The 27,766-nt window shown below is 44.2% G+C and overlaps 1 protein-coding gene across 1 annotated transcript in view; it reads right to left on the bottom strand.

Moving 5' to 3' along the window:
- LOC110486205 (G protein-activated inward rectifier potassium channel 1) overlaps positions 1-27,421 on the bottom strand; it is a 37,634-nt gene extending 10,213 nt beyond the window's left edge. The window contains exon 1 of the mRNA XM_021557632.3: positions 26,397-27,421. Within this exon, the coding sequence (XP_021413307.1) occupies positions 26,397-27,065 (669 nt within the window). The 5' untranslated portion in view covers positions 27,066-27,421. The remainder of the gene's footprint in view (positions 1-26,396) is intronic.
- Positions 27,422-27,766: the final 345 nt, after the last annotated feature.

Raw genomic sequence — 27,766 nt, 5'->3', positions numbered from 1 at the left:
GAGGTGGTAAGAAAACCCTGTTTAGACAGACCCAACCTATGGCTTGTTAACTGGTGCGGAAGCATTTCATTGCCCAGCTGGGCTCTCAGCTGTCTAAGCTAAGCTGAACTGGGCTCTTCTCTTTAACTCTCTCTGTCTCTTTCGTTCTCTCTCACTCGTTCTGAAGCCCTCTCTAATAGTTCTCTCTCTGTGTCTCCCTCCGCTCCCCTCTCTTTTCCTTACACCCCTCTCTGTATCTCGCTGTAAGTCTGTGCTCAATGCACCTGCTGGGATTTTCCGTGAGGCAAATAAGAGGGTTAATGAACGTGAATGGGTCAATCAGCAGAAACAATAACAAAGCCGGCTCCCCACCACTGTTTCTGTAAAAACTGAGGGATTGGGCTGGATTCACTCTCAAATTCATAGACAGAGCAATTGATGCAGGAACTGGCCATCCATGATATTAAAATTATAGTTTTAACCCATTTTAGAGGCTATACAGTGTTCGTTTACATTTATTTGGTTGGCAAACATTGGAGTAAAACAAGCTTATATTTTAGGTTCTGATGTGGTAAGGCAGTTAAACTAAGCTCATAAATTGTATTCTTCAAGAATCAAGGGGAATAAGTTACACTATTACAAGTGTCAAATTGTACTTTTCTTTGAGAAAGACAGAACAATCAATTGAAAAAGCCTCTCCCCCAGGCCTCCCGAGTGGCGCTGCAGTCTTGAGGCGTCACTACCGACCCGGGTTCTATCCCATGCTGTGACACAAAACGTCCGTAACTGGGAGTCCCATAGGGCGGCGCGTAATTGGCCCAGTGTCGTCCGGGTTAGCGGAGGGTTTGGCAGGGGGGGCTTTACTTGGCTCATCGCGCTCTAGCGACTCCTTGTGGTGGGCTGGGCGCCTGCAGACTGACTTCAGTTGTCAGTTGAATGATGTTTCCTCCAACATATTGGTGAAGCTGGCTTGTGGGTTAAGTGGGCGGGTGTTAAGAAGCGGAGTTTGGTGGGTCATGTTTCGGAGGACGCATGACTCGACCTTTGCCTCTCCCGAGCCCGTTGGGGAATTGCAGCGATGAGACAAGTAATTGGATCGCAATTGGATATCATGAAATTGGGGAGAAAAAGGGGTTTTAAAATAAATGAAAAACTCTCCCCTCTGGGAGGAAGTTTGCCTTAAAAATATGAAAACCAAATTCATGAAAACAAATCACCCCAAGATCAATAAAGAAGCATGTCAAAAAAAAAAGCAATAAAATGATCTGTAAAACAGTTGGATAACAGCAAAGGAATTAACACAAGCCTATGTCTAGTAAGATTTAGCATCAATCAATATTCAAATTTAAAAAACAAATGTATTTGGTTGCTGAATTATCTCAATGTTCTCTGCCGACAGGTCATAAAAGCAACTGGTTTCCTAACCACCAGAGGGTCTTCAAAGTAAATGTGTTGAAATGTTTTTTTCTCCCAGTCAGGAAGTAGAGATTTACCTGCATCTTTAAACATTTAATAATTGGTATGTGACTATCTCTGTGTTCTGTCTCTGGAGACAGAGCTGTCGTATGTAACAAAATGACAACCTGACAAAATCACATTCAAATATTAATTTTAAAACCTATGCTATCTTTAGCAAGAAACCTATCAAAATTCAAAATACAACTTGGGAGTGAGATCCAAAGCTCACCCACTGCTTGTGCAAATCAAATATGAATAATTTGATTTGTAAACCCAATCTGAGCCCCCTCTTGAAAACACACACATCCATAGAGGTGGGTGTGGTCAACAGGAAGATTTGACCATGCGCCCACATTAACATTCATCTGATCCCTTGCAAACCAACATAAGCCATTTTGTCTTGCATTGTGTGTGACAACAAAGGGAGAACAGTTACATGTAATGTGGTCACCACACAAGGTTCAAATTGTTTCGGGATAACCTAAAACAAGACAAGTTAGCTGTGTGTTAGTAAGCCTGTCAGTATAATTGTTGAGCAAAACATTGGGTTATTCTCCAGACAGGACAGAAACAGTAAGACATAGAACATACAGTTGAAGTCGGAAGTTTACATACACTGAGGTTGGAGTCATTAAAACTCGTTGTTCAACCACTCCACAGATTTCTTGTGAACAAATTATAGTTTTGGCAAGTCGGTTAGGACATCTACTGTGTGCATGACAACAAGTCATTTTCAAACAATTGTTTACAGACAGATTATTTCACTTATAATTCACTGTATCACAATTCCAGTGGGTCAGAAGTTTACATATACTAAGTTGACTGTGCCTTTCAACAGCTTAGAAAATTCCAGAAAATTATGTCATGGCTTTAGAAGATTCTGAAAGGCTAATTGACATCATTTGAGTCAATTGGAGGTGTACCTGTTGATGTATTTCAAGGCCTACCTTCAAACTCAGTGCCTCTTCACTTGACATACTGGGAAAATCAAAAGAATTCAGCCAAGACCTCATAAAAAAAATGTTTAGGCCTCCACAAGTCTGGTTCATCCTTGGGAGAAATATCCAAACTCCAGAAGGTACTACGTTCATCTGTACAAACAATAGTACGCAAATAGAAAGCCATCATCACGTAGCCATCATACCGCTCAGGACGGAGATGCATTATGTCTCCTAGAGATGAACGTACTTTGGTGAGAAAAGTGCAAATCAATCCCAGAACAGAAGCAAAGACCTTGTGAAGATGATGGAGGAAACATGTACAAAGTATCTATATCCACAGTAAAACGAGTCCTATATCGACATAACCTGGAAGGCCGCTCAGCAAGGAAGAAGCCACTGCTCCAAAACAACCATAAAAAAGCCAGACTACGGTTTGCACATGGGGACAAAGATCATACTTTTTGGAGAAATGTCCTCTGGTCTGATGAAACAAAAATAGAACTGTTTGGCCATAATGACCATCTTTATGTTTGGAGGAAAAAGGGGGAGGACTGCAAGCTGAAGAACACCATCCCAACCGTGAAGCACAAGGGTGGCAGCATCATGTTGTGAGGGTGCTTTGCTGCAGGAGTGACTGATGCACTTCACAAAATATATGGCATCATGAGGAAGGAAAATTAAGTGGATATATTGAAGCAAAATCTCAAGATATCAGTCAGGCAGGAAGTTAAAGCTTGGTCGCAAATAGATTTTCCAAATGGACAATGACCCCAAGCATACTTCCAAAGCTGTGGCAAAATGGCTTAAGGACAACAAAGTCAAGGTATTGGAGTGGCCATCACAAAGCCCTGACCTCAATCCTATAGAACATTTGTGGGCAGAACTGAAAAAGTGTGTGCGAGCAAGGAGGCCTACAAACCTGACTCAGTTACATCAGCTCTGTCAGGAGTAATGGGCCAAAATTCACCCAACTTATTGTGGGAAGCTTGTGGAAGGCTACCCGAAACGTTTGACCCAAGTTAAACAATTTAAAGGCAATGCTACCAAATACTAATTGAGTGTATGTAAATTTCTGACCTACTGGGAATATGATGAAATAAATAAAAGCTGAAATAAATCATTCTCTCTACTATTATTCTGACATTTAACATTCTTAAAATAAAGTGATGATCCTAACTGACCTAAAACAGGGAATTTTTTACTAGGATTAAATGTCAGGAATTGTGAAAAACTTCTGACTTCAACTGTATAATGTAGACAAACGTATGCCTATATGGAACAAAGTGAAAGAGTTGCCTGAGCCAAGGTCTTCTATCAGAGTCTGTTCAAAAGTGGGATAATCATAATCTGCCATTAAAAATGCAATAAAATCCACTGTTTCACATTGAGAGCTGAGTATGTTATGGAAAACCAACCAGCCGAACGCGATTCCCTTTTATCGTGCACATAAAAGGGATGTCGAGCCGAAGCTGAGAAATGTATCCAAGTAATCAGCTTTCTATTGTGTCAGTGATTAGCTAAAATGATAGAAAAAGAATCAACAGGTTGAATCATAAAAAGTTAAAATCTGAAATCTAATCAGTCGGACATGTCATATTTACTGTGTAAGGGGAAAGAGTCAATCATCATTGTAACACGCAGACAAATGTAAACACAGGAAACTCCTATCAATACCTTAGACCATCCTGTGTAGCCTATTAACAAACAGCCACCCAGCCAACCACTGGCTATCGGAGGGGTGGGACAAACTCATAACTCTCACACCATTGTCACATATCAGATGGACTTGGCCAGATGCACAATACGCATATGAATAGAAATCCCCCTCAGAAATCTAACACAACTGACTACCATACCAGATTATAAGGGTTAAATATTCTAAACATATGTTTGAGACTACATTGTAGCAGTCTCCCGGCTATGTTAGAATGACAGTTAGTCTGAGCATCTGAGCTCCAGGCAACTGCATTTTGAGTTTAAAGCGTCGGGGTAGAGTCAGCAGCCGTTTCACAAACAAGTCAGGATATTTATAAAAGAGGGTTTGCTGAATAACTTGCTCTATAATTACATGCTCACACCATACATTGAGAGAATGTCTATACCTTGTAATTGACTAAAGTTGAATCCTGTCCTATGCGCAACCAAGACAAACGCACCATAATAAACTCCCACGTATTACAAAAAAACACTGCGGACACTGCGGTCTGTCCAATGATCACGTTGTTGGTTAAAACGCACTATTCATGTTCTAAAACAAGGAACGCTTAACAAATTAGAGTTTCAATGAATAGGAAAAATGTCTGAGCTCTGTAGCTTGACCTGTCTGGTTGATGAGGAGAGGACGGGATTTGGGCAACACCAGGGAGGCTACAGAGAAGTGCTATTCAAGTCTGAAACATTTGCTCTGTGTCTAGTTTAAGACGCATAAAGAAAGGGGGATTCCCAATTCCAAGGTTTCAACACTTCGATGCTAGATGACCCATCCTATACTTTGGTTGAAATGCCTGGGGGGGATCCCTCCCCAGATCCCAACAAATGTTCACTACATGTCCTGTTTGTTTGCAGTGAGTACACTGTTTAGTATGCTGTTTATATATAACATAGTTAGATGCAACAGAACATGCCTGGTTAGGACATGCTGTCCTAGATTAAATATTAGTGGCCCATGTAATAATTCCTTGGAATCTACAGGACCCCCCACCCCCAATCTAATGCTTTACTCAGGTGAGTTGCATGTTAGCATTGTCCGTAGTGTGCGATTTCACATGAGGGGGTTTCATGGCCAGAATATTTTTTTACATTTTTTAATTTCACCTTTATTTAACCAGGTAGGCTAGTTGAGAACAAGTTTTCATTTGCAATTGCGACCTGGCCAAGATAAAGCAAAGCAGTTCGACACATACAACAACACAGAGTTGCACATGGAATAAACAAACATACAATCAACAATACAGTAGAAGAATCTATATACAGCATGTGCAAATGAGGTAGGATAAGAGAGGTAAGGCAATAAATAGGCCGTGGTGGCAAAGTAATTACAATATTGCAATTAAACACTGGAATGGAAGAATGTGCAGAAGATGAATGTGCAAGTAGAGATACTGGGGTGCAAAGGAGCAAGATAAATAAATAAATACAGTATGGGGATGAGGTAGATTGGATGGGCTATTTACATATGAGCTATGTACAGGTGCAGTGATCTGTGAGATGCTCTGACAGCTGGTGCTTAAAGCTAGTGAGGGAGGTAAGAGTTTCCAGCTTTAGTGATTTTTGCAGTTTGTTCCAGTCATTGGCAGCAGAGAACTGTAAGGAGAGGCGGCCGAAGGAAGAATTGGCTTTGAGGGTGACCAGAGAGATATACCTGCTGGAGCGTGTGCTATGGGTGGGTGCTGCTATGGTGACCTGTGAGCTGAGATAAGGCGGGGCTTTACCTAGCAGAGACTTGTAGATGATCTGGTGCCAGTGGGTTTGGCGACGAGAATGACGCGAGGGCCAGCCAACGAGAGCATACAGGTCGCAGTGGTGGGTAGTATATGGGGCTTTGGTGACAAAACGGATGGCACTGTGGTAGACTGCATCCAATTTGTTGAGTAGAGTGTTGGAGGCTATTTTGTCAATGACATCGCCAAAGTCGAGGATCGGTAGGATAGTCAGTTTTACGAGGGTATGTTTGGCAGCATGAGTGAATGGATGCTTTGTTTCGGAATAGGAAGCCGATTCTAGATTTAACTTTGGATTGGAGATGTTTGATGTCTGGAAGGAGAGTTTACAGTCTAACCAGACACCTAGGTATTTGTAGTGTAGTCCACATATTCTAAGTCAGAACCGTCCAGAGTAGTGATGCTGGACGGGTGGGCAGGTGCGGGCAGCAATCGGTTGAAGAGCATGCATTTAGTTTTACTTGCATTTAAGAGCAGTTGGAGACCACGGAAGGAGAGTTGTATGGCATTGAAGCTCATCTGGAGGTTAGTTAACACAGTGTCCAAGGAAGGGCCAGAGGTACACAGAATGGTGTCTATATGAATAGAAAAGTTTCCACAGTCGTGCTGTATGCCGTTCAAAAGGTTATGTTGTGCCCTGCCTACAAGCCATGAACATAGTCCAGTTTGCAAGAGATGGACCCCGAAGAGCGAGCAAGTTGGCTTTTCACTTGGAGTTGAGAGCAAAAGTAATTGCCATTCATCTCGCATTTCAAGAATGTGTTTTACTGAGTCTTCACCCGTTCTCGCCATGGTGGGAATGGTCGAATATCGTTTAAGTGAGAGATGGCCTCACTGCATGTTAACCTGCGCAAAATGAGACTATGCGTCTGCATTATTTGTAAATGTCCCAATGACTGAAATATGAGCTGCTACTGCCTTAAATGGACTCGCTCGTCTATGAGGAGTGCGACATCAGCTAGGAGTTTGAATATGCCGGCAGTATAACGTGCGTTTTGGAGTGTGGCTGCACTCTTAGCAGTCGTCTATAAAGCCAACACCACTATCGGTATCTGAAACGTCACAAGTGCCTGAATGCTCCAGTGTCTTGACACTCTTTTTCTAGCACTTTCCATTGCGGCTTCAAATGCGTCAGCTCTCACTCTAAGTCGTTTTTTACGCATGTCAAAAAATAATTCTAAAATGCCTATATTTCACTTCAATTTCCTATTTTGGAGTTTGCTAAGCAAATGCTCACTAACTTCTAGAATTAGGCTGCTTTTTTATGCATGCCAATTGCTTGCCAGTAATCAAGTATTTAGTCGCTTGTCAAAATAATATTAAGATGATTCTTATCTTTCTTGATCAGCTTTCGAGCCAACTCATGAACACGAGATTCCCATAACTCAAAAAGGTCTATGGCTTGCACCTTATCCAGTGCGTAGGCTACGTTTTCATAATATACTGAACAAAAATAGAAACTCAACATGTAAAGGGTTGGTCCCATGCTGAAATAAAATATGTAATAAAATGTTCCGGTGTCTCATGTTTTGAGGGAGCTTCCAATTGGCATGCTGACTGCAGGAATGTCCAACAGAGCTGTTGTCAGAGAATTCAATGTTAATTGCTCTACTATAAGCAACATCGTTTTAGAGAATTTGGCAGTACATCCAACCGGCCTCACAACCAAAAACCACATGTAACCACGCCATGTCACGCCATGACCTTAGAGATCATTTTCACTATTTGGTAGGTCAGGGTGTGACTAGGGTGGGAAATCTATATTTATATTTCTTTGTTGGCCGAGTATGGTTCCCAATAGGAGGCAGCTGTGTATCGTTGTCTCTGATTGGGGATCATACTTAGGCAGCCCTTTTTCCCACCTTCAGTTGTGGGATCTTGTCTTTTGTGTTGCACTCCTAGCTTTACGTTCGTTGAGTTGTTTATTGTTTATGGTGGAACATAAAAAAAATTAAAGAAAATGTACGCCTACCACGCTGCACATTGGTCTTCATTTAACGACGGGCGTAACAGTAGATCCCAACTCCAACGGACCAAGCAGCGTGGTCATGAGGACTGGACCTGGGAGGAAATCCTGGAGGGAGCAGGACCCTGGATAAGGGCCGGGAAGTATCGCCGTCCGAAGGAGGAGATTGAGGCAGCGAAAGAGGAACGGCAACGATACGAGGAGATAGCTCAACGAAGCAAGCACGAGAGGCAGGGGGGTGCACACAGGGAGATTGGCGGATTTAGGGTTCAGACCGCAGTCCGGAGTCTCCAGCAACGATCCGCAGTCCAGAGCCTCCAGCAACAATCTGCAGTCCAGAGCCTCCAGCGACGATCTGCAGTCCAGAGCCTCCAGCGACGATCTGCAGTCCGGAGCCTCCAGCGGTGGTTCACATTTCAGAGCCTCCGGCGATGATCTACGGTCCGGTTCCTCCGGCAACGATTCACGGTCCGGAGTCTCCAGCGACGATCCACAGTCCGGTTCCACAGAAGCGGAGGGATCAGCGTAGGGAGCGGGGGCTACGTCCCCAAACCGGAGCCGCCACCGACGGTAGATGCCCACCCGGACCCTCCCCTATAGGTTCAGGTTTGCGGCCGGGAGTCCGCACCTTTGGGGGGGTACTTATTCTCAATTTGGTAGGTCAGGGTGTAACTAGGGTGGGAAATCTATGTTTATATTTCTTTGTTGGCTGAGTATGGTTCCCAATCAGAGGCAGCTGTCTATCGTTGTCTCTTATTAGGGATCATACTTAGGCAGCCCTTTTTCCCACCTTCAGTTGTGGGATCTTGTCTTTTGTGTTGCATGTGTCGCACTCCTAGCTTTACGTTCGTTGAGTTGTTTATTGTTTATGGTGGAACATAAAAAAAATTAAAGAAAATGTACGCCTACCACGCTGCACATTGGTCTTCATTTAACGACGGGCGTAACAGTAGATCCCAACTCCAACGGACCAAGCAGCGTGGTCATGAGGACTGGACCTGGGAGGAAATCCTGGAGGGAGCAGGACCCTGGATAAGGGCCGGGAAGTATCGCCGTCCGAAGGAGGAGATTGAGGCAGCGAAAGAGGAACGGCAACGATACGAGGAGATAGCTCAACGAAGCAAGCACGAGAGGCAGGGGGGGTGCACACAGGGAGATTGGCGGAGTTAGGGTTCAGACCGCAGTCCGGAGTCTCCAGCAACGATCCGCAGTCCAGAGCCTCCAGCAACAATCTGCAGTCCAGAGCCTCCAGCGACGATCTGCAGTCCAGAGCCTCCAGCGACGATCTGCAGTCCGGAGCCTCCAGCGGTGGTTCACATTTCAGAGCCTCCGGCGATGATCTACGGTCCGGTTCCTCCGGCAACGATTCACGGTCCGGAGTCTCCAGCGACGATCCACAGTCCGGTTCCACAGAAGCGGAGGGATCAGCGTAGGGAGCGGGGGCTACGTCCCCAAACCGGAGCCGCCACCGACGGTAGATGCCCACCCGGACCCTCCCCTATAGGTTCAGGTTTGCGGCCGGGAGTCCGCACCTTTGGGGGGGTACTTATTCTCAATTTGGTAGGTCAGGGTGTAACTAGGGTGGGAAATCTATGTTTATATTTCTTTGTTGGCTGAGTATGGTTCCCAATCAGAGGCAGCTGTCTATCGTTGTCTCTTATTAGGGATCATACTTAGGCAGCCCTTTTTCCCACCTTCAGTTGTGGGATCTTGTCTTTTGTGTTGCATGTGTCGCACTCCTAGCTTTACGTTCGTTGAGTTGTTTATTGTTTTTGGTGGAACATGAAAAAATTTTAAGAAAATGAATGCCTACCACGCTGCACCTTGGTCTTCGTTTAACGACGGGCGTAACATGCCAGCCCAGGACCTACACATCAGGCTTCTTCACCTGCAGGACTGTCTGAGGAAGGGGATGAGGGGTGCTGAGGAGTATTTCTGTCTGTAATAAATCCCTTTTGTGGGGGAAATCTAATTGCGATTTGCTGGGCCTGGCTCACCCGAACCAGACCGTCAAAGTAATCAATATATCTCCAAATGATCCAGTCGCCATTTACCGAAGTTCCAAAGTTATGAATATAATCCACAAGTTGGGACAAACCTACTCATTCAAGGGTTTTTCTTTATTTTTACTATTTTCTACATTGTAGCATAATACTGAAAACATCAGAACTATAAAGTAACACATATGGACTCATGCTGTAACCAAAAAACTATTAAACAAATCAAAATATATATACAACTTTGCACACTCTAGCCATTATCTCAACCAGCTTCAAGACGTAGTCACCTGGAATGCATTTGAATTAACAGGTGTGCCTTGTTAAAAGTACATTTGTGGAATTTCTTTCCTTCTTAATGCGTTTGAGATAATCAGTTGTGTTGTGACAAGGTAGGGGTGGTATACAGAATATAGCCCTATTTGGAAAAAGAGCAAGTCCATCTTATGGCAAGAACAGCTCAAATAAATCAAGAGTAATGACAATCCATCATTACTTTCTATCATTACAGTCCATCATCACTTTAAGACAAGTGCTCAGTCAATCCGGGAAAATTTCAAGAACTTTGAAAGTTTCTTCAAGTGCTGTCGCAAAAAATCATCAAGCGCTATGATGAAACTGGCTCTCATGAGGACCGCCACAGGAAAGGAAGACCCAGAGTGACATCTGCTGCAGATGATAAGTTCATTAGAGTTACCATCCTCAGAAATTGCAGCCCAAATGAATGCTTCACAGAGTTCAAGTAAGTAACAGACACAACTCAACATCAACTGTTCAGAAGAGACTGTGTGAATCAGGCCTTCGTGGTCAAATTTCTGCAAAGAAACCACTACTAAAGGACAGCAATAAGAAGAAGAGACTTGCTTGGGCCAAGAAACACGAGCAATGGTAATTAGACTGGTGGAAATCTGTCCCTTCATCTGATGAGTGCAAATTTGTGATTTTTGGTTCCAACCGCTGTGTCTTTGTGAGACGCCGAGTAGGTGAACGGATCTCTGCATGTGTGAGAGGCACACTTAACCAGCATGGCTACCACAGCATTCTGCAGCGATACGCTATCCCATCTGATTTGAGCTTAGTGGGACTATAATTTGTTTTTCAACAGGACAATGACCCAACACACCTCCAGACTGTGTAAGGGCTATTTGAACAAGAATGAGAGTGATGGAGTGCTGCATCAGATGACCTGGCACCCACATCATCCGACCTCAACTGAATTGAAATGGTTTGAAATGAGTTGGACCGCAGAGTGAAGGAAAAGCAGCCAACAAGTCCTCAGCATATGTGGGAACTCCTGCAAGACTGTTAGAAAATCATTCCAGGTGAAGCTGGTTGAGAGAATGCCAAGAGTGTTCAAAGCTATCATCAAGGCAAAGGGTGGCTACTTTGAAGAATCTCAAATATGAAATATATTTTAGATTTGTTTAACCATTTTTTGGTTATTACATGATGTGTTATTTCTTTATTTTGATGTCTTCACTATTATTCTACAGTGTAGAATAATAGTACAAATAAAGAAAAACCCTTGAATGAGTACGTGTGTACAAACTTTTGACTGGTACTGCATGAACAAAGAGATGCCCATTAGGCCAGATACCTAAAAATCTAGGGAATGAGAATTGATCATACAATCCTTCCTCCATGGACGGGATAGAGGATAAGAGAGAGAAGAAAGGCATTTAATTCCATTTATAACATCTGAAGATGTAATCTTCTCAACCCAAAACCAAGCACCATTGGCCAATGAAACGATACCAAGTTAACCATGTAATCTGACCACTAAATCCCAATCTCCACAGGATGTCACAGCATCAAAGAGCTTGTGTGTGGGATGAGACCAATGTAAGTAAATTCCCTTTGCATAAGAGCAATTCAGAGTTCACCCTGTACAGATACAAGGATCCACAAAGATCATACATCCATATAGATAGAGGAGGCTTCTCAATCCTGTTTGTAAAGGTAGCCTAGCGATTAAGGGCGTTTGATCAGTAACCAAGAGGTCGTTGGCTCGAAACCCAGAGCCGATTAGATAAAAAATCAGTTGATGTGCCCTTTAGCAAGGCACTTAACCCTAATTTCTCCTGTAAAATTGCTCTGTGTAAGACTGTCTGGTCTGATACTGACCTCCCCATGACATTGGCCTGTGGTCTAGTCCTCTGAGGTGCCAAACAGGGAATGATGCATCAGTAAACATCCTCTGGGATGCTAGGAAATATCACCACTGTCTTACCACACACTGAATCTCAATGAGCGGCACGGTGTGGTTTGTGTTATGATAAACTCATCTCTCTCTGTGTTCAGAGGGGATATTGTTCATGTCTACTATCAGGTGTTTACAGCCCAGTGAATACTGGACATGTGTTGGCTATTGTTCTTCTGTGTGTGGTTTAGCACCAAATTGGTTCTGGGCACTACTGCTTTTTACTGTCTGTGTCGGTTAAGATTAAAAAGACGGATGACTGTATCGCAAACGCTGACAAGCAAATCTTCCTGTGCCTGTGGCACTCTCCTCCACACTCTTAGTGAAGCGGAAGAATCAGAGATAGCTGTTGGTGCACAGTCTTTCGCTCTACATCTCTGTCTCTGTTCAAACAAACACGCTAACCTTCCCACTGACATAACCAGACAGACAGGACGTTTTAACTTATCAATTCTAGATGCTTTTGGGAATGCAGCACCAAACTGCTGGTCTGATACATAACGTTCTGAGAACCAGATGTTTCTTAGAGATTGGTGAGGGCCTGGTTGTCCTACAGTGTATGGTTATTTTGCATACAACTTTCCCACAACTTTCTGGGAATGGTGCACGATAGTTGTTTGGCTTGGAACATTTATAGAACATTTATAGAACATTATTTTCTTGGCATTTCATGACTTTAATAGAACGTTTCCTAAAAAGTTCAAACATGGTTACATTTCATTTCAATTTTTAAATGTTATAGCAATGTTCTTCAACTGGTTTAACATGGGAAATGTACTCAAATAGTTCAGATAACGTTAAAGAAAAACTTTTTTTTGTGGGAATTTCAGTACTTCAGTTTCCTACATGTTTCCTCGTGGTTCTATTTAAAGTCATGTTCTCAAATTGTTTCGAGAATGTTAAGGGAAATTCTCATAAAAACCACAAGAAAACTTGAGTAACATTCAGAGAATGTTCTAAGAATGTTATTTAAAAACATATACATTCCGTTCTCAGCATCAACAAAACTCTCTTATGTCCTCTACCTTGTTAAGTGTTTACAGGTGTGTTGGCCGTGCCTGCCAATTGGCCACACCTGATCTCAACGAGTGCTTGTTTCCTTTGAAATGTGGTCTGTTTAAAGAGACTAAAACGAACAGCTTTTATGAGTAAAAAGAACATGGCATGCTAGCGCCATCCTGGTGGTGCAGTGGACTAATTCCATGGATTGAAAAGATAAGATTCTAGGTTTGAATCTCACCCATTCTGAGTCACAATAAAAAACATGTTTGCATGATTAATGCCCAAGGAAAATCATTTACATGTGTCCTATCTGTGCTTTGAGTTTAACGTAGTTAAACAAAAATAAACTAGCAGTCTTATTGAAACATTCAGTGAAAGTTTTAAGGAAGTTATTCAAAAAGCTCCCAATAACCTAGAATTTCCATTCTCAGAGCATTAATAAGCACTTTGAGATTATTTATGTAATGAACAGCGCTATAAAACCTCAGAGGAAAACCTTCAGGGAGCCATAGTAAACCATTCTCAGAACCTCCCTGCAACCAAAAAATGCTGTTTCCATAAATGGCAACATTTTCACTCCCATGCTGAGAAAATTTTTAAAAATGTGAAACGTATGGCTTTATTCCTAGAACCAATGGGAAACCAAAAATGTTTGTTCCTACAACTTCTGAGGAACCAAATGTGCTAACTGGGATGTGTATGTGTCTGGCAGGTTAACATTTGTCTTGAGTCTTGTCCTGGAGGCAGAACAGAGCTATTTCCCCTTAGATAGGCCAGCTGCAAAGACAAAATTGGCTATATTGTAAAAATGAATGAAAACAAACATTTGCTTTTTGGTCATAATTTAAGGTTAGGAATAAGGGTAAACAATGTGGTTAATGTTAGATTTACGGTTAGGTTTAAAATATGATGTTATGACTTTGTGCTTGTGGCAACTAGCCTCCAGAACAAGATTCATGATGAAAAAGACGCTAACTTGTGTGTTTTTTGTGTCTGTTTTTTTTCTGTGTGTGTGTCTGTTTTTTGTTTTACTATCCTTGTGGGGACCAGAAGTCCTCTTAAGGATAGTAAAACAAGGAAAATTGGGCACATTTGTGTAGTAATGGTGCCGGAGAGGATGGCTGCCGTTTTATCTCTCTTAACCAACCGTGCTATTTTGTTTGTTTTTTCGCATAGTTTGTAACTTGTTTTGTACATAATGTTGCTGCTACTGTCTCTTATGACCGAAAAGAGCTTCTGGACATCAGAACAGCGATTACTCACCTTGAATTGAATAAATCATCTTTCTTTAATGAGACAGACGAGAGGGATTTACTCCAGACACGTGAAAAGGCCCTCATCCCCGTCATTCGTAGGAGAAAAATACAGAGATTTCGAGGAAGGTGATCGGAGTGCCTTGTGAGGATCAGGTGGTACTGTTTGCCAATGTACAATGTACAAAGAATTTACAATGTACAAAAAATAAATGGGATGAACTAAAAGCACATATATCCTACCAGCGGGACATTAAAAACGAATATCTTATGTTTCACTGAGTCGTGGCTGAACAACGACATTAATAACATACAGCTGCCGGGTTATACACTCTATCGGCAGTATAAGATAAGATAAGATAAGATAAGGGGTGGTGGTCTATGTATATTTGTAAACAACAGCTGGTGCACGATATCTAAGGAAGTCTTGAGGTTTTGCTTGCCTGAGGTAGAGTATCTCATGATAAGCTGTAGACCACACTATCTACCTAGAGTCCTCAAGTCCTTTTGTTCACCTGACCTAGAATTCCTCAAGTCCTTTTGTTTACCTGACCTAGAATTCCTTACAATCAAATGCCGACCGCATTACCTACCAAGAGAATTCTCTTCGATTATAATCACAGCCGTCTATACACCCCCAATGCAGACACCTCGAAAGCCATGAAAGAACTTCATTGGACTCTATGTAAACTGGAAACCATATATCCTGAGGCTGCATTTATTGTAGCTGGGGATTTAAACGAAGCTAATCTGAAAACAAGGCTCCCTAAATTTTATCAGCATATCAAATGCGCGACCCGGGCTGGAAGCATTCTGGATCATTGCTACTCTAACTTCCGCGACGCATACAAAGCCCTCCCTTGCCTTCCTTTTGGCAAATCTCACCACGACTCCATTTTGTTGCTCCCAGCCTATAGACAGAAACTAAAAAAGGAAACGCCCGTGCTCAGGTCTATCCAACCCTGGTCTGACCAATCGGATTCCACGCTTCAAGATTGCTTCGATCACATGGACTGGGATATGTTCCGGGTAGCATCAGACAATAACATTGATGTATACGCTGACTCGGTGAGCGAGTTTATTAGCAAGGTGATGTTGTACCCACGGTGACTATTAAAACCTTCCCCAACCAGAAACTGTGGATTGATGGCAGCCTTCGCGCAAAACTGAAAGCGTGATCCACTGCTTTAAATCATGGCAAGGCGACCGGAAACATGACCGAATACAAACAGTGTAGCTATTCCCTCCGCAAGGCAATCAAACAGGCTAAGCGTCAGTATAGAAACAAAGTAGAGTACCAATTCAACGGCTCAGATGTGGCAGGGTCTACAGTCAATCACAGATTATAAAAAGAAAACCAGCCCTGTCGCGGACACTGACGTCTTGCTCCCAGACAAACTAAACAACTTCTTTGCTCACTTTGTGGAAAATACAGTGCCACTGACACGGCCCTCTACCAAAACCTGTGGGCACTCCTTCACCGCAGCCAACGTGAGGAAAACATTTAAACGTGTTAACCCTCTCAAGGCTGCCAGCCCAGACGGCATCCCTAGCCGCGTCCTCAGAGCATGCGCAGACCAGCTGGCTGGTGTGTTTAGGGACATATTCAATCCATCCCTATCCCAGTCTGCTGTTACCACATGCTTCAAGAGAGCCACCATTGTTCCTGTTCCCAAGAAAGCTAAGGTAACTGAGCTAAACTACCATCGCCATAGCCCCGTAGCACTCACTTCCGTCATCATGAAGTGCTTTGAGAGACTATTCAAGGATCATATCACCTCCACCCTTCCTGACACCCTATACCCACTCCAACTTGCTTAACACCACAATAGGTTCACAGACGACGCAATCGCAATCACACTGCACACAGCCCTAACCCATCTGGACAAGGGGAATACCTATATAAGAAGGCTGTTCATTGACTAGAGCTCAGCATTCAACACCATAGTACCCTCCAAACTCGTCATTAAGCTCAAGACCATGGGTCTCGACCCCGCCCTGTGCAACTGGGTCCTGGACTTTCTGATGGGCCGGCCCCAGGTGGTGAGGGTAGGAAACTACATCTCCACCCCGCTGATTCTCAACACTGGAGCCCCACAAGGGTGCATTCTCAGCCCTCTCCTGTACTCCCTGTTCACCAATGACTGTGTGGCCATGCACGCCTCCAACTCAATCGTCAAGTTTGCAGATGACACTACAGTGGTAGGCTTGATTACCAACAATGATGAGATGGCCTACAGGGAGGAGGTGAGGGCCCTCGGAGTGTGGTGTCAGGAAAATAACCTCACACTCAACGTCAACAAAACAAAGGAGATGATTGTGGACTTCAGGAAACAGCAGAGGGAGCACCCCCTTATCCACATCAACGAAACAGTAGTGGAGAACGTGGAAAGTTTTAAGTTCCTCTGCGTACACATCATGGACAAACTGAAATGGTCCACCCAGACAGACAGCGTGGTGAAGAATGCGCAACAGTGCCTCTTCAACCTCAGGAGGCTGAAGAAATTTGGCATTTCACCGGAAACACTCACAAACCTTTACAGATACACAATCGAGAGCATCCTGTCGGGCTGTATCACCGCCTGGTACTGCAACTGCTCCGCCCACAACTGTTAGGCTCTCCAGAGGATAGTGAGGTCTGCACAATGCATCACTGGGGGCAAACTACCTGCCCTCCAGGACAGCTACAACACCCAATGTCACAGGAAGGCCAAATTGATCATCAAGGACAACAACCACCTGAGCCACTGCCTGTTCACCCTGTTATCGTCCAGAAGGTGAGGTCAGTACAGGTACATCAAAGCTGAGACCGAGAGACTGAAAAACAGCTTCTATCTCTTGGCCATCAGACTGTTAAACAGCCACCACTAACATTGACTCAAATTTCTAGCCACTTTAATAATTTAAAAAATATATTATTATGGAGGTGATAAATGTATAACTAGTCACTTTAAACAATGCCACTTTATATAATGTTTACATACCCTACATTACTCTTCTCACATGTATATACTGTACTCTATACCATCTACTGCATCTTGCCTATGCCGCACGGCCATCGCTCATCCATATATTTATGTGTACATATTCTTATTAATTCCTTTACACTTGTGTGTATAAGCTAGTTCTTGGGAAATTGTTTGATTACTTGTTAGATATTACTGCACGGTCGGAACTAGAATCGCAAGCATTTCGCTACACTCGCATTAGCATCTGCTAACCATGTGTATGTGACCAATACAATTTGATTTGATTTAGAGAGTTTTCATCTGTATTTTTCGTAGCTGTCTTACATACCACCACAGACCGATTCTGGCACTAAGATGAGCTGTATAAAGCCGTAAGCAAACAGGAAAACGCTTATCCAGAGGCGATGCTGCTAGTGGTCGGGGACTCCAATGCAGGGAAACTTAAATCAGTTATAACTCATTTCTATCAGCATGATAAACGTGCAACCAGAGGCAAAAAAATCTATAGACCACCTTTACTCCACACACAGAGACGTGTACAAAGCTCTCCCCTCGCCCTCCATTTGGAAAATCTGACCATAATTCTATCCTCCTGATTCCTGCTTACAAGCTAAACATGAAAGCAGGAAGCACCAGGCGGTGTCAGAGGAAGGCCCTGAAAATTGTCAATGACTCCAGCCACCCTAGTCATAGACTGTTCTCTCTGCTACCGCAGCAAGCGATACCAGAGCGCCAAGTCTAGGACCAAGAGGCTTATAAACAGCTTCTACCCCCAAGCCATAAGATTCCTGAACATCTATTCAAATGGCTACCCAGACTATTTACTTTGCCCCCATCTTCTCAGTTATTATCTATGCATATTCACTTTAATAATACTAGCTACATGTACATATTACCTCAATTACCTCGACTAACCAGTGCCCCCGCACATTGACTCTGTACCGGCACCCCCTGTACATAGCCTCGCTATTGTTATTTTACTGCTGCTCTTTCATTATTTGTTACTTTTATTTCTCACTTTTTTAGGTATTTTCTTAAAACTGCATTGTTGGTTAAGGGCTGGTAAGTAAGCATTTCACTGTACCTGTTGTATTCGGCACATGTGACAAATACAATTTAGTTTAGTTTGATTTGATTTTGCCGGTCCGCACAAGGAACAAGGCTATTTTAGGCGTAGTGTTTAGGTTTAGGGTTTGGGTAACAATTAGGCTTACAATTAGGGTTAGAGGTTAGGTTTAGCATTAGGGTTAGGAGTTAGGGTTAGGTTAAGGGGTTAAGGTTAGTGTCAGGTTAAGAGTAAGAGTTCGGGAAAATAGGATTTTGAATGGGAATCAATTGTTTGGTTCCGAAAAGGATAGTAAAAACAAATGTGTGTGTGTGTGTGTGTGTGCGTGTGTGTGTTTTTCCAGTAACTACTCTTAAACAATCACCCGTTTATAAATATTTCAAACAGCCTTTCAGTCCTTTTTTTGTCCGCCCAGAGAATTTTCCTCTTTGGAGCCATGTCTTCTGAGTCGTATCTCTGCAGTGAGTGACTCGTGGCTGAGGACAGGCACTACATGACATTTATTGGGCCTAAAGAGGCCTGGTCATCCGAGTCATCTCCACACTCCATGCCTGGGTCTCTCCAAAGCTCTCATTAATCAGGGGCAGGCCGAGCGGCAGGCAGGCGACGGTGCATGTGTTGATTAGGTACTGGAGTGGTCTCTAGTTCACTGGCTGCTGAGGAAATGAAAGAGGCTGGTTGGAAGCGCTTCACACGAGGAGGAGACGCAGGGGAAACGGAAATCACTGTTTTCTTGGAAATAAAAGAATCCACTCTGAAATTCAAATAGGCTGTTCTGTCATGCTAAACTGGAGGTTTAGTTAGCTCTCTCTGTCTCTTGTCTTGAACCGTGTTTTAATGTGCAGTGTAATGCTCATAGACTGTCACAGGAGCGGTTGAAAACGACTCCGGTTCCAACTGCCATGGCCAAAATAGGGCTTAATGTGACAGTGCTGCCAGTGCCCACCCACAAGTTCAATTTAAAACCTGAGGGATTCATATTGGAGCAGCAGGAATAAGAGCCTAGTCTAATGTGGCTCTGTGAATACACTGTACTGTAACCGACAGTTGTTGAGTAACATCATGGTTTACGGTCAAATGCTCTTGCTTTATTTTTGTCTCCGGTGTATCTCCGCCGACACACCGTGTCCATCTGCGTTCCGTGTTCCACATTCCACTTCTATATCACTCACGGGTCACATGGTCTCTGGCAGTGATATAAGGAATAAAACACACTCCGCCACACACCTCAAACATACACTTCACGCGTGGCTTCCTTTATTGCCTCGGATAACAATGTGGGATGAGAGGCCAGGTGATAGTGTTAACCCTTCCACTACCTTGGATCGGATGATATAGTTGTATGTATCTGTGTGTGTGTGTGCGCGCACCCACATAAATATGTACTCTTCAGAGCCCCAGCAACCCTGAAGAAGCTAACAAGTATTATTAGATGGTGCTGGAGAAGAAGGCTGACTTTTTAGTGTTCCTATCCAATTGTGTTTTTTTGTTCATTTCTTTGCGTTATTTGTAACTTATTTTGTACATATGTTGCTGCTACCGTCTCTTCTGACCAAAAATAACTTCTGGACATCAGAACTGCGATTACTCACCACGAACTGGCAGAATCCTTTTTTTGCTTTAACGAGTCCGACGAGCCCAACGTGAAAGACAAACTGCATGAAGAGAAGGCAGAGAAAAAGGGTCTGGAGGGTGGGCTGCCTTCTGAGAATTAGTAGGCGATCAAATAAACCCCCACTGCCTTCCATTCTGCTAGCAAACATACAATCTTTGGAAAATAAAATTACCAACGGGGCATTCAAAACTGTAATATCTTATGCTTCAAGGAGTCGTGGCTGAACGATAACATTACCTACCAACATACAGCTGGCTGGTTATACGCTTTATCGCCAGGATAGAACAGCGGCGTCTGGTAAGACAAGGGGAGGCGGACTATGTATTTTTGTAAATAACAGCTGGTGCACGATATCTAAGGAAGTCTCAAGGTTTCGCTCGCCTGAGGTAGAGTATCTCATGATAAGCTGTAGACCACACTATCTACCTAGAGAGTTTTCATCTGTATTTTTTGTAGCTGTCTACATACCACCACAGACTGATGCTGGCATTAAGACCGCACTCAATGGGCTGTATTTCGCCATAAGCAAACAGGAAAACGCTCAACAAAGGCGGCGCTCCTAGTGGCTGGAGACTTTAATGCAGGGAAACATAAATCGGTCTTACCAAACTTCTATCAGCATGTTAAATGTACAACCATAGGGGGAAAAAACTCTGAACCACCTTTACTTCACACACAGAGACGCATACAAAGCCCTCGCCCTTCATTTGGCAATCCTGACCATAATTCTATCCTCCTGATTCCTACTTAAAAGCACAAATTAAAGCAGGAAGCACCAGTGACTCGATTTATAAAAAAGTGGTCAGATGAAACAGATGCTAAGCTACAGGACTGTTTTGCTAGCACAGACTGGAATATGTTCTGGGATTCCTCTGATGACATTGAGGAGTACACCATATCAGTCACTGGCTTCATCAACAAGTGCATCGATGACGTCGTCCCCACAGTGACTGTACATACATGTACATACATACCCTAACCAAAAGCTATGGATTACAGGCAACATCCGCACTTAGCTAAAGGCTAGAGCTGCCGCTTTCAAGGAGCGGGACTCTAACCCGGACGCTTATAAGAAATCCCGCTATGCTTTCCGACGAACCGTCAAACAGGCAAAGTGCCAATACAGGACTAAGATCGAATCATACTACACCGGCTCTGACGCTCGTCAGATGTGGCAGGGCTTGCAAACCATTACAGACTACAAAGGGAATCACAGCTGAGAGCTGCCCAGTGACACAAGCCTACCAGTCGATCTAAACTACTTCTATGCTCGCTTTGAGGTAAATAACACTGAAACATGCATGAGAGCATCAGCTGTTCCAGAAGACTGTCTGATCACGCTCTCCACAGCCGATGTGAGTAAGACCTTTAAACAGGTCAACATTCACAAAGCCACAGGGCCAGACGGTTTACCAGAACGTGTACTGGCAAGTGTCCTGGCAAGAGTCTTCACTGACATTTTCAACCTCTCCTTGTCTGAGTCTGTAATACCAACATGTTTCAAGCAGACCACCATAGTCACTGTGCCCAAGAACACTAAGGTAACCTGCCTAAATGACTACCGACCTGTAGCACCAACACGTCTGTAGCCATGCAGTGCTTTGAAAGGCTGTTTATGGCTCACCATTATCCCAGAAACCCTAGACCAACTCAAATTTGGAAACCGCACCAACAGATCCACAGATGATGCAAGCTCTATTGCACTCCACAATGCCCTTTCCCACCTGGACAAAAGTAACACCTATGTGAGAATGTTATACATTGACTACAGCTCAGCGTTCAACACCATAGTGCCCTCAAAGCTCATCACTAGGCTAAGGACCCTGGGACTAAATACATGCCTCTGCAACTGGATCCTGGACTTCCTGACGGCCGCCCCCAGGTGGTAAGGGTAGGTAACAACACATCCGCCACCTGATCCTGAACACAGGGACCCCTCAGGGGTGCGTGCTCAGTCCCCTCCTGTACCCCCTGTTCACTCATGACTGCACGGCCAGGCACGACTCCAACACCATCATTACATTTGCCGATGAAACAACAGTGGTAGGCCTGATCACCTACAACGACGAGGCAGCCTATAGGGAGGAGGTCAGAGACCTGGCCGTGTTGTGCCAGGACAATAACCTTTCCCTCAACGTGATCAAGACAAAAGAGATGATTGCGGACTACAGGAAAAAGAAGACTGAGCACGTCCCCATTCTCATCGACGGGCCTGTAGTGGAGCAGGTTCAGAGCTTCAAGTTCCTCATCACCAACAAACTAACATGGTCCAAGCACACCAAGACAGTTGTGAAGAGGGCGCGACGAAACCTATTCCCCCTCAGGAGACAGGAGAAAATAGGAGAAAACATTTGGCATGGGCCCTCAGATCCTCAAAAGGTTCTACAGCTGCACCATCGAGCGCATCCTGACTGGTTGCATCACTGCCTGGTATGGCAATTTCTCAGCCTCCGACCACAAGGCACTACAGTGAGTAGTGCGTACGGCCCAGTACACCACTGGGGCAAAGCTTCCTGCTATCCAGGACCTCTATACTAGGCGGTGCCAGAGGAAGGCCTTAAAAATTGTCAAAGACTCCACCCACCCTAATCATAGACTGTTCTCTCTGCTACTGCGGCAAGTGGTACCGGAGCGCCAAGTCTTGGTCCAAGAGGCTTCTGAACAGCTTCTACCCCCAAGCCATAAAACTCCTGAACATCTAATCAAATGGCTACCCAGGCTATTTGCATTGCACCCCCCTCCCCCCTCTTTTTCACCACTTTTACTCTCTGTTGTTATCATCTGGGCATTGTCACTTTAATAACTCTGCCTACATATACATATTACCTCAATTACCTCGACTAACCGGTGCCCCAGCATGTTACCTCTGTACCAGTACCCCATTGTATGTAGTCTCGCTATTGTTATTTTACTGCTGCTCTTTAATTACTTGTTACTTTGTTTCTTATTCTGATTTGGGTTTTTAATTTTTGTATTTTACTGCGTTGTTGGTTAGGGGCTCGTAAGTCAAATGGGAATCAATCCCAGTGCTAGTAGCTGCCTGCCTGTCTAGCCTATACCACATATCCCACCTTGAAACAGTTTGCTACAACAGAAACATTATGCTGCAGCAACAACAAAAATGTGGATTATAATTCATGGACATTTTTGTATGGGTTGATGGTTTCTTTGTAAGGGAAAATAAATTCTGAAACATCAAAGTGGAAATTTCAAAAGCCTATTTAAACCTCAAATACACTACAAATGAAGATCCTTCATCTGTATACCTGTCACCCATTCTCTCTCTCTCTTTCTCTCTCTCTCTCTCGCTCTCTCTGTATTGTCTACTACAGCCTCTTCTCTTTCTCCATTCAGCTGCGCCTCTCTCACATTTTGGTGTGAGAGTGAGGAGCGTTCCAGCAAGATGCGCTCGGAGGCTTACTGAGTCTGCCTGGCCCTGCCAACACCAGCTCTGGGTTTGGATGGCTGTCGGCTCTGATTAGTCTGTTTCTGTGCCCTGTGAGATGGAGCTGGGCCCTTCTGCTGTCTGCTCCCCTCTAGTAATCAGCCACGTCACATCAGCGGTGCTGCATTACGCGAGGCTATACCCAGCTAGGCTATACCCAGCTAGCCAACACAACACTTCCCCCCCAAACAACAAACAAGCAGCCTAGCTACCAGCAATCAGGCCGGAATTCGACAAGGACTGGACTGTCGCTCGGCTCAGCCAGCTCACAGTGCCAGTCAAATCATCCAGCAAATGTCTTATGAAAGAAATATTTGCATAGGCCTATATTCACGGTTACTGCCTGCAGAATTGGCGCCGCTGCTTTTTGGATGTGGGTTCTGTGGTTGGCTGTGCGATTGGTGAGTTTGATTGAAGTGAGCCGTCCTGGCTAGAATGAGATGTGGACTGTGACTGACAGACATGGTCACAAGGAGCAGATGCCTTAACTACACCATGTTGTAAACCCAAACAGGTGTCATGCCAATACTGCCAATACTGCAATACTTCTCCAACCGATATGTGCTCTTTTTGTTTGATTGGTGTTAAGTGGTTCTAACACATGCCAGGTCATGTTACAGTGTATATTTATGAACATATGGCAAGTCAATACCTACATGGGAGGTGGAGAGGACTATTTTAAAAACTGTACAGATTTGTGAGTAGCAGTGGGGATTGGGGGGAACAGGTGGAAGAGGGGCATGATTCAACAGCACCACCATCATCCCTCTACTAGTACTGCACTGACAAAATACAAACATTCATTTCCAAAATGGCATGATTCCTGTGAAGTAATGATTTATTTTGCATGACTATAATTCATGTTAACTTTTACAACTGTTTTAACAGTAATTTGATTTCAGATGTGTTTTCCCAAAACTAGGAGGCTTATTTGTACATTTTCTGTGCTGGCCAAAGGGTCTTTGAAGTGAAAGTAGCACAGGGCTGTGCTGTGAAGCCTGACAGCAGAGCAACAATTACTAAAGACCCCAGAGCACAGTGTGGGTTGTATGGATGGTACCTCAAAGAGAGAAAGAGAGAGCAGGAGAGGAGGAGGGGGATGATATTTATTCTCTTTTTTTCCCCTCCTTTTGTAGTCAGAGAGAAAAGGTGAGTGTGAGTGTCTTACTTGTGCTCAAAGTGCCTACCTGCGCTTCACATATTTCATGATGCAATCTCTGTGAGTGCCACTCATAGCCTACCCACTGGGCACACACTGGTTGAATCAAAGTTGTTTCCACGTCATTCCACTGGGCACAGACGCTGAATGGACGTCTGTGCCCAGTGGGTACTTTCTTTCTCTCCCGTCCTCCTTTTTCCTCTCAAAATACACCCACTGTAGGGGAGCTTTATATTGTGAAGGCGCCTGGGACTGTGCTTGAGCCTTATTCAATTATTGCACAGGATAAATCAATCAACAGACTAGCCCTCTAGTAAATGACCAGCCATTTAGAGCACCGGGCACCCTGTCAACGGTGTGATGCAACCCTCAAGCTGCTGTAAATGGTCTGCCTGGGAGGCTGAGCGAGAGAAACACCCTGCTTGGGGCTATCGATTGTGGCTGTTCTGACTGTGTGCCTAGGAGGCTGTTCTCTTTGGGGACTGCCTGGCTATGACTGAGGGGTGGGGTTCTCCCTTCCTCTCTCTCTCTCTCAGCCACACTGGATGTACAGTATGTGTTGTTAAGTTGACCCACACTATGTTCAATGTGCTGTGCCGATGTGTTCACGGTGGTGGAACACATACTTAAACAAGCTCAAAGCGCCTCACTGGGTGTGTGTGTGTGTGTATGTGTGAGTGTGTGTGTGTGTGTGTGTATTCTCAGAAACCAATGTTTTTGCCTCTCTTTGGTTTCATATCGGAGTGTCTCTGACAAAAGTCCTACTCAAACATCACATTGTGATGTGAACCAGACCTTACAACATGAGAGTGAAGATGAAAAATGTATCCACGTGCACTATAAATATGATTTATTCCATTACTCCAGGGTCTTAAGTCCAGGGCCACTTCTGACCTGACGTCATGCTTGATCGGGGTGAGCAGCATGTATACTGCTCCATGGCTGATGATGATTTGATTCTGTGTGTTTCATGGCTGGAGTTGTAACTGTCAAACCCCAGCCTGAGATCCCAGGTCTCTGTCAGAGCAGCTCACTGATACACTACCGTGCCCCGCAGTTAAACCACCACCTTCTAAATGTCAGTGGTTGAAGGGTGACTGATTTTGGACACGCCGTGGCTGCGCCACCAAAGAACTCTCTCTCTCAGCTCCACCTCTCTTTCTCTCTCTTTCTCGGGCCCCTCTGTCTCGCTCTCTCGCTCTCTCTCTCTCTCAACCCCTCTCGGTCTCTCTCGCTCTCTCTCAACTCCTCTCTGTTGCTCTCTGCTCCTCCCAGCTGCCCTCTATCTCAGCCCCCCTCTGTCTTTCTCTCTCAGCCCCTCTGTCTCTCTCTCTCCCTCTCTCTCTCTTATCAGACCCTGTCTTGGAAACATCTGCCACTCAGCCAAAATACAATCTCACTACTAAGGATTATGCTAATATAATTTTAAGCCTTTTTTGTTTAACAAGGCACACACTGTGGACTAAGACCTGCTTATAATTAAGCTTAGAAAATATATATATTTTCTATCTGATATGCAACTGCTATCATAGTGCAGCTAGACTCATATAGGTTAATTCTATTCAATTTGATTACATGTATTACATTTTCTTGTGTTGTCTGTTCGCCACTTTCAAGTTTAATTGATTGTTTGCCACAGCATTTTAGGACCCCAAATGCAGACAGGGTGACGGAGAAGCACATACTTTTTATGTGAAATAATGAATGCGGATATAATACATGACAATTAGTTACGCACATTAAATATGACATTAGCACACAACATCTTGGCATTTTATGCTCGAGAGTTTCATTTTCCACTATCCCTGAAGGCTTTTAGTAGAGAATTATCACCGTGGGTCCTTTTATGATTAGTTGCCTAAATACTCCTGTGGTGCAGAGCGCATCTAATGCTTGTTTACCTTACCTTTATGAGTTTGCACCTGATCTGTGCGGACACCATATGGCTGTTTCGCAGGTTGCCCACGCGGAACATGAGACACAGTTTGCCGTCGCGCTGTGAGATCACCGAGTCCTGGCTAAACATAAGCGTCTCTGCGCGCTTCTTAGGCTGGGACATTTTAATGAACATGCAGCCGATCAGAAAGGCGTCCACGATTGACCCCAGCAGCGACTGGAACAAGAAGAGAATAATGCCCTCTGGACATTTCTCCGTTATGTAGCGGTAGCCGTAGCCGATGGTGGCCTCGGTCTCTATGAAGAATAGGAAAGCAGAGGGGAAGTTGTAAACGTTGGCAACGCAGGGGGTGTAGGACGAGTCGTGGCCATGATTTATGTCCCCTCTGATGTAGGCGATGATCCACCACATAGAAGCCATGACCAGCCATGCTACTGTATAGGTCAGAACAAAGATAAGTAAGTTCCATCGCCACTTGAGGTCCACCAAGGTGGTGAAGAGGTCGGAGATGTATCGGCTGGTCTCCCCGCCGAGATTCCCGTGCTGCACGTTGCAACGACCATTCTTCTCTACGAACCGCTGGCGTTTCTTTTTAACAGGTGCTGAAAAGGCGGTGTTGTCACGGTTTGTATTCACTACCTGATAGTCCTCCCCAAATTTCCTCCGTAGCGCGGCCATAACTTTACCAGAGTGTGTGAGATAAAATCACTTGCAGTTTTGATCCATTACTTTGTTTTCTTTGTTTTCAAAGACTTGTTATCTGCAGTGCGTAAAGGACTCCATGGCCAATAACGCGCTGCGCAAGGATCTGTGTATACTCCCCAAAACAGTGCACTCTTTACAAAAGCTGTTATCCTACTCTCACCGGCTTTAGTTGAACATTTTCCACACAAAAAATGTATATATGATGGGTTGATGTGCCATAAGGAGGTGATGGTTGTTCACTCGCTGTCCCTCCGCTCAAGTGAGAGTGCGCTCCGAGTAGACAGTTTCCTGAAGAGACATGCCCACACTGAGAGACTGTGTGTGTGTGTGTGTGTGTGTGTGCAAGAGAGAGAGGTGGGGTTATTCAATATAATTTATCAGCAGATTTTTTTAAAATATTAAAATAAATACAAAATATGTCATTCAAAAACAGTATTCCTTGAGGAGAGGTAGGCCTGCGGATAGGATCATTACAAAAAAGAACCACTTGACAAGGCTACTGTCGCCTAATGAAACTCGGGACGGTTGCACCCCATGCAGCCCTCCGCTAACCGCTCTCAACCGTCAGACAATGCCACCTTGCGGACAGAAAACGCACGTACAGTCGTATGAGAGTAGCGCAGCTGTCAGTGATTTAGTGAGCCTATACTTTTCTTTGATATCCTCTATTAAAA

This window comes from Oncorhynchus mykiss, chromosome 13 (genome assembly GCF_057628025.1).
Source record: "Oncorhynchus mykiss isolate SJ-2025 chromosome 13, ASM5762802v1, whole genome shotgun sequence".
Taxonomy (NCBI): Eukaryota; Metazoa; Chordata; class Actinopteri; order Salmoniformes; family Salmonidae; genus Oncorhynchus; species Oncorhynchus mykiss.
Note: the sequence above shows the minus strand (reverse complement) of the source record. Positions and strands in the feature narration are given on the sequence as shown.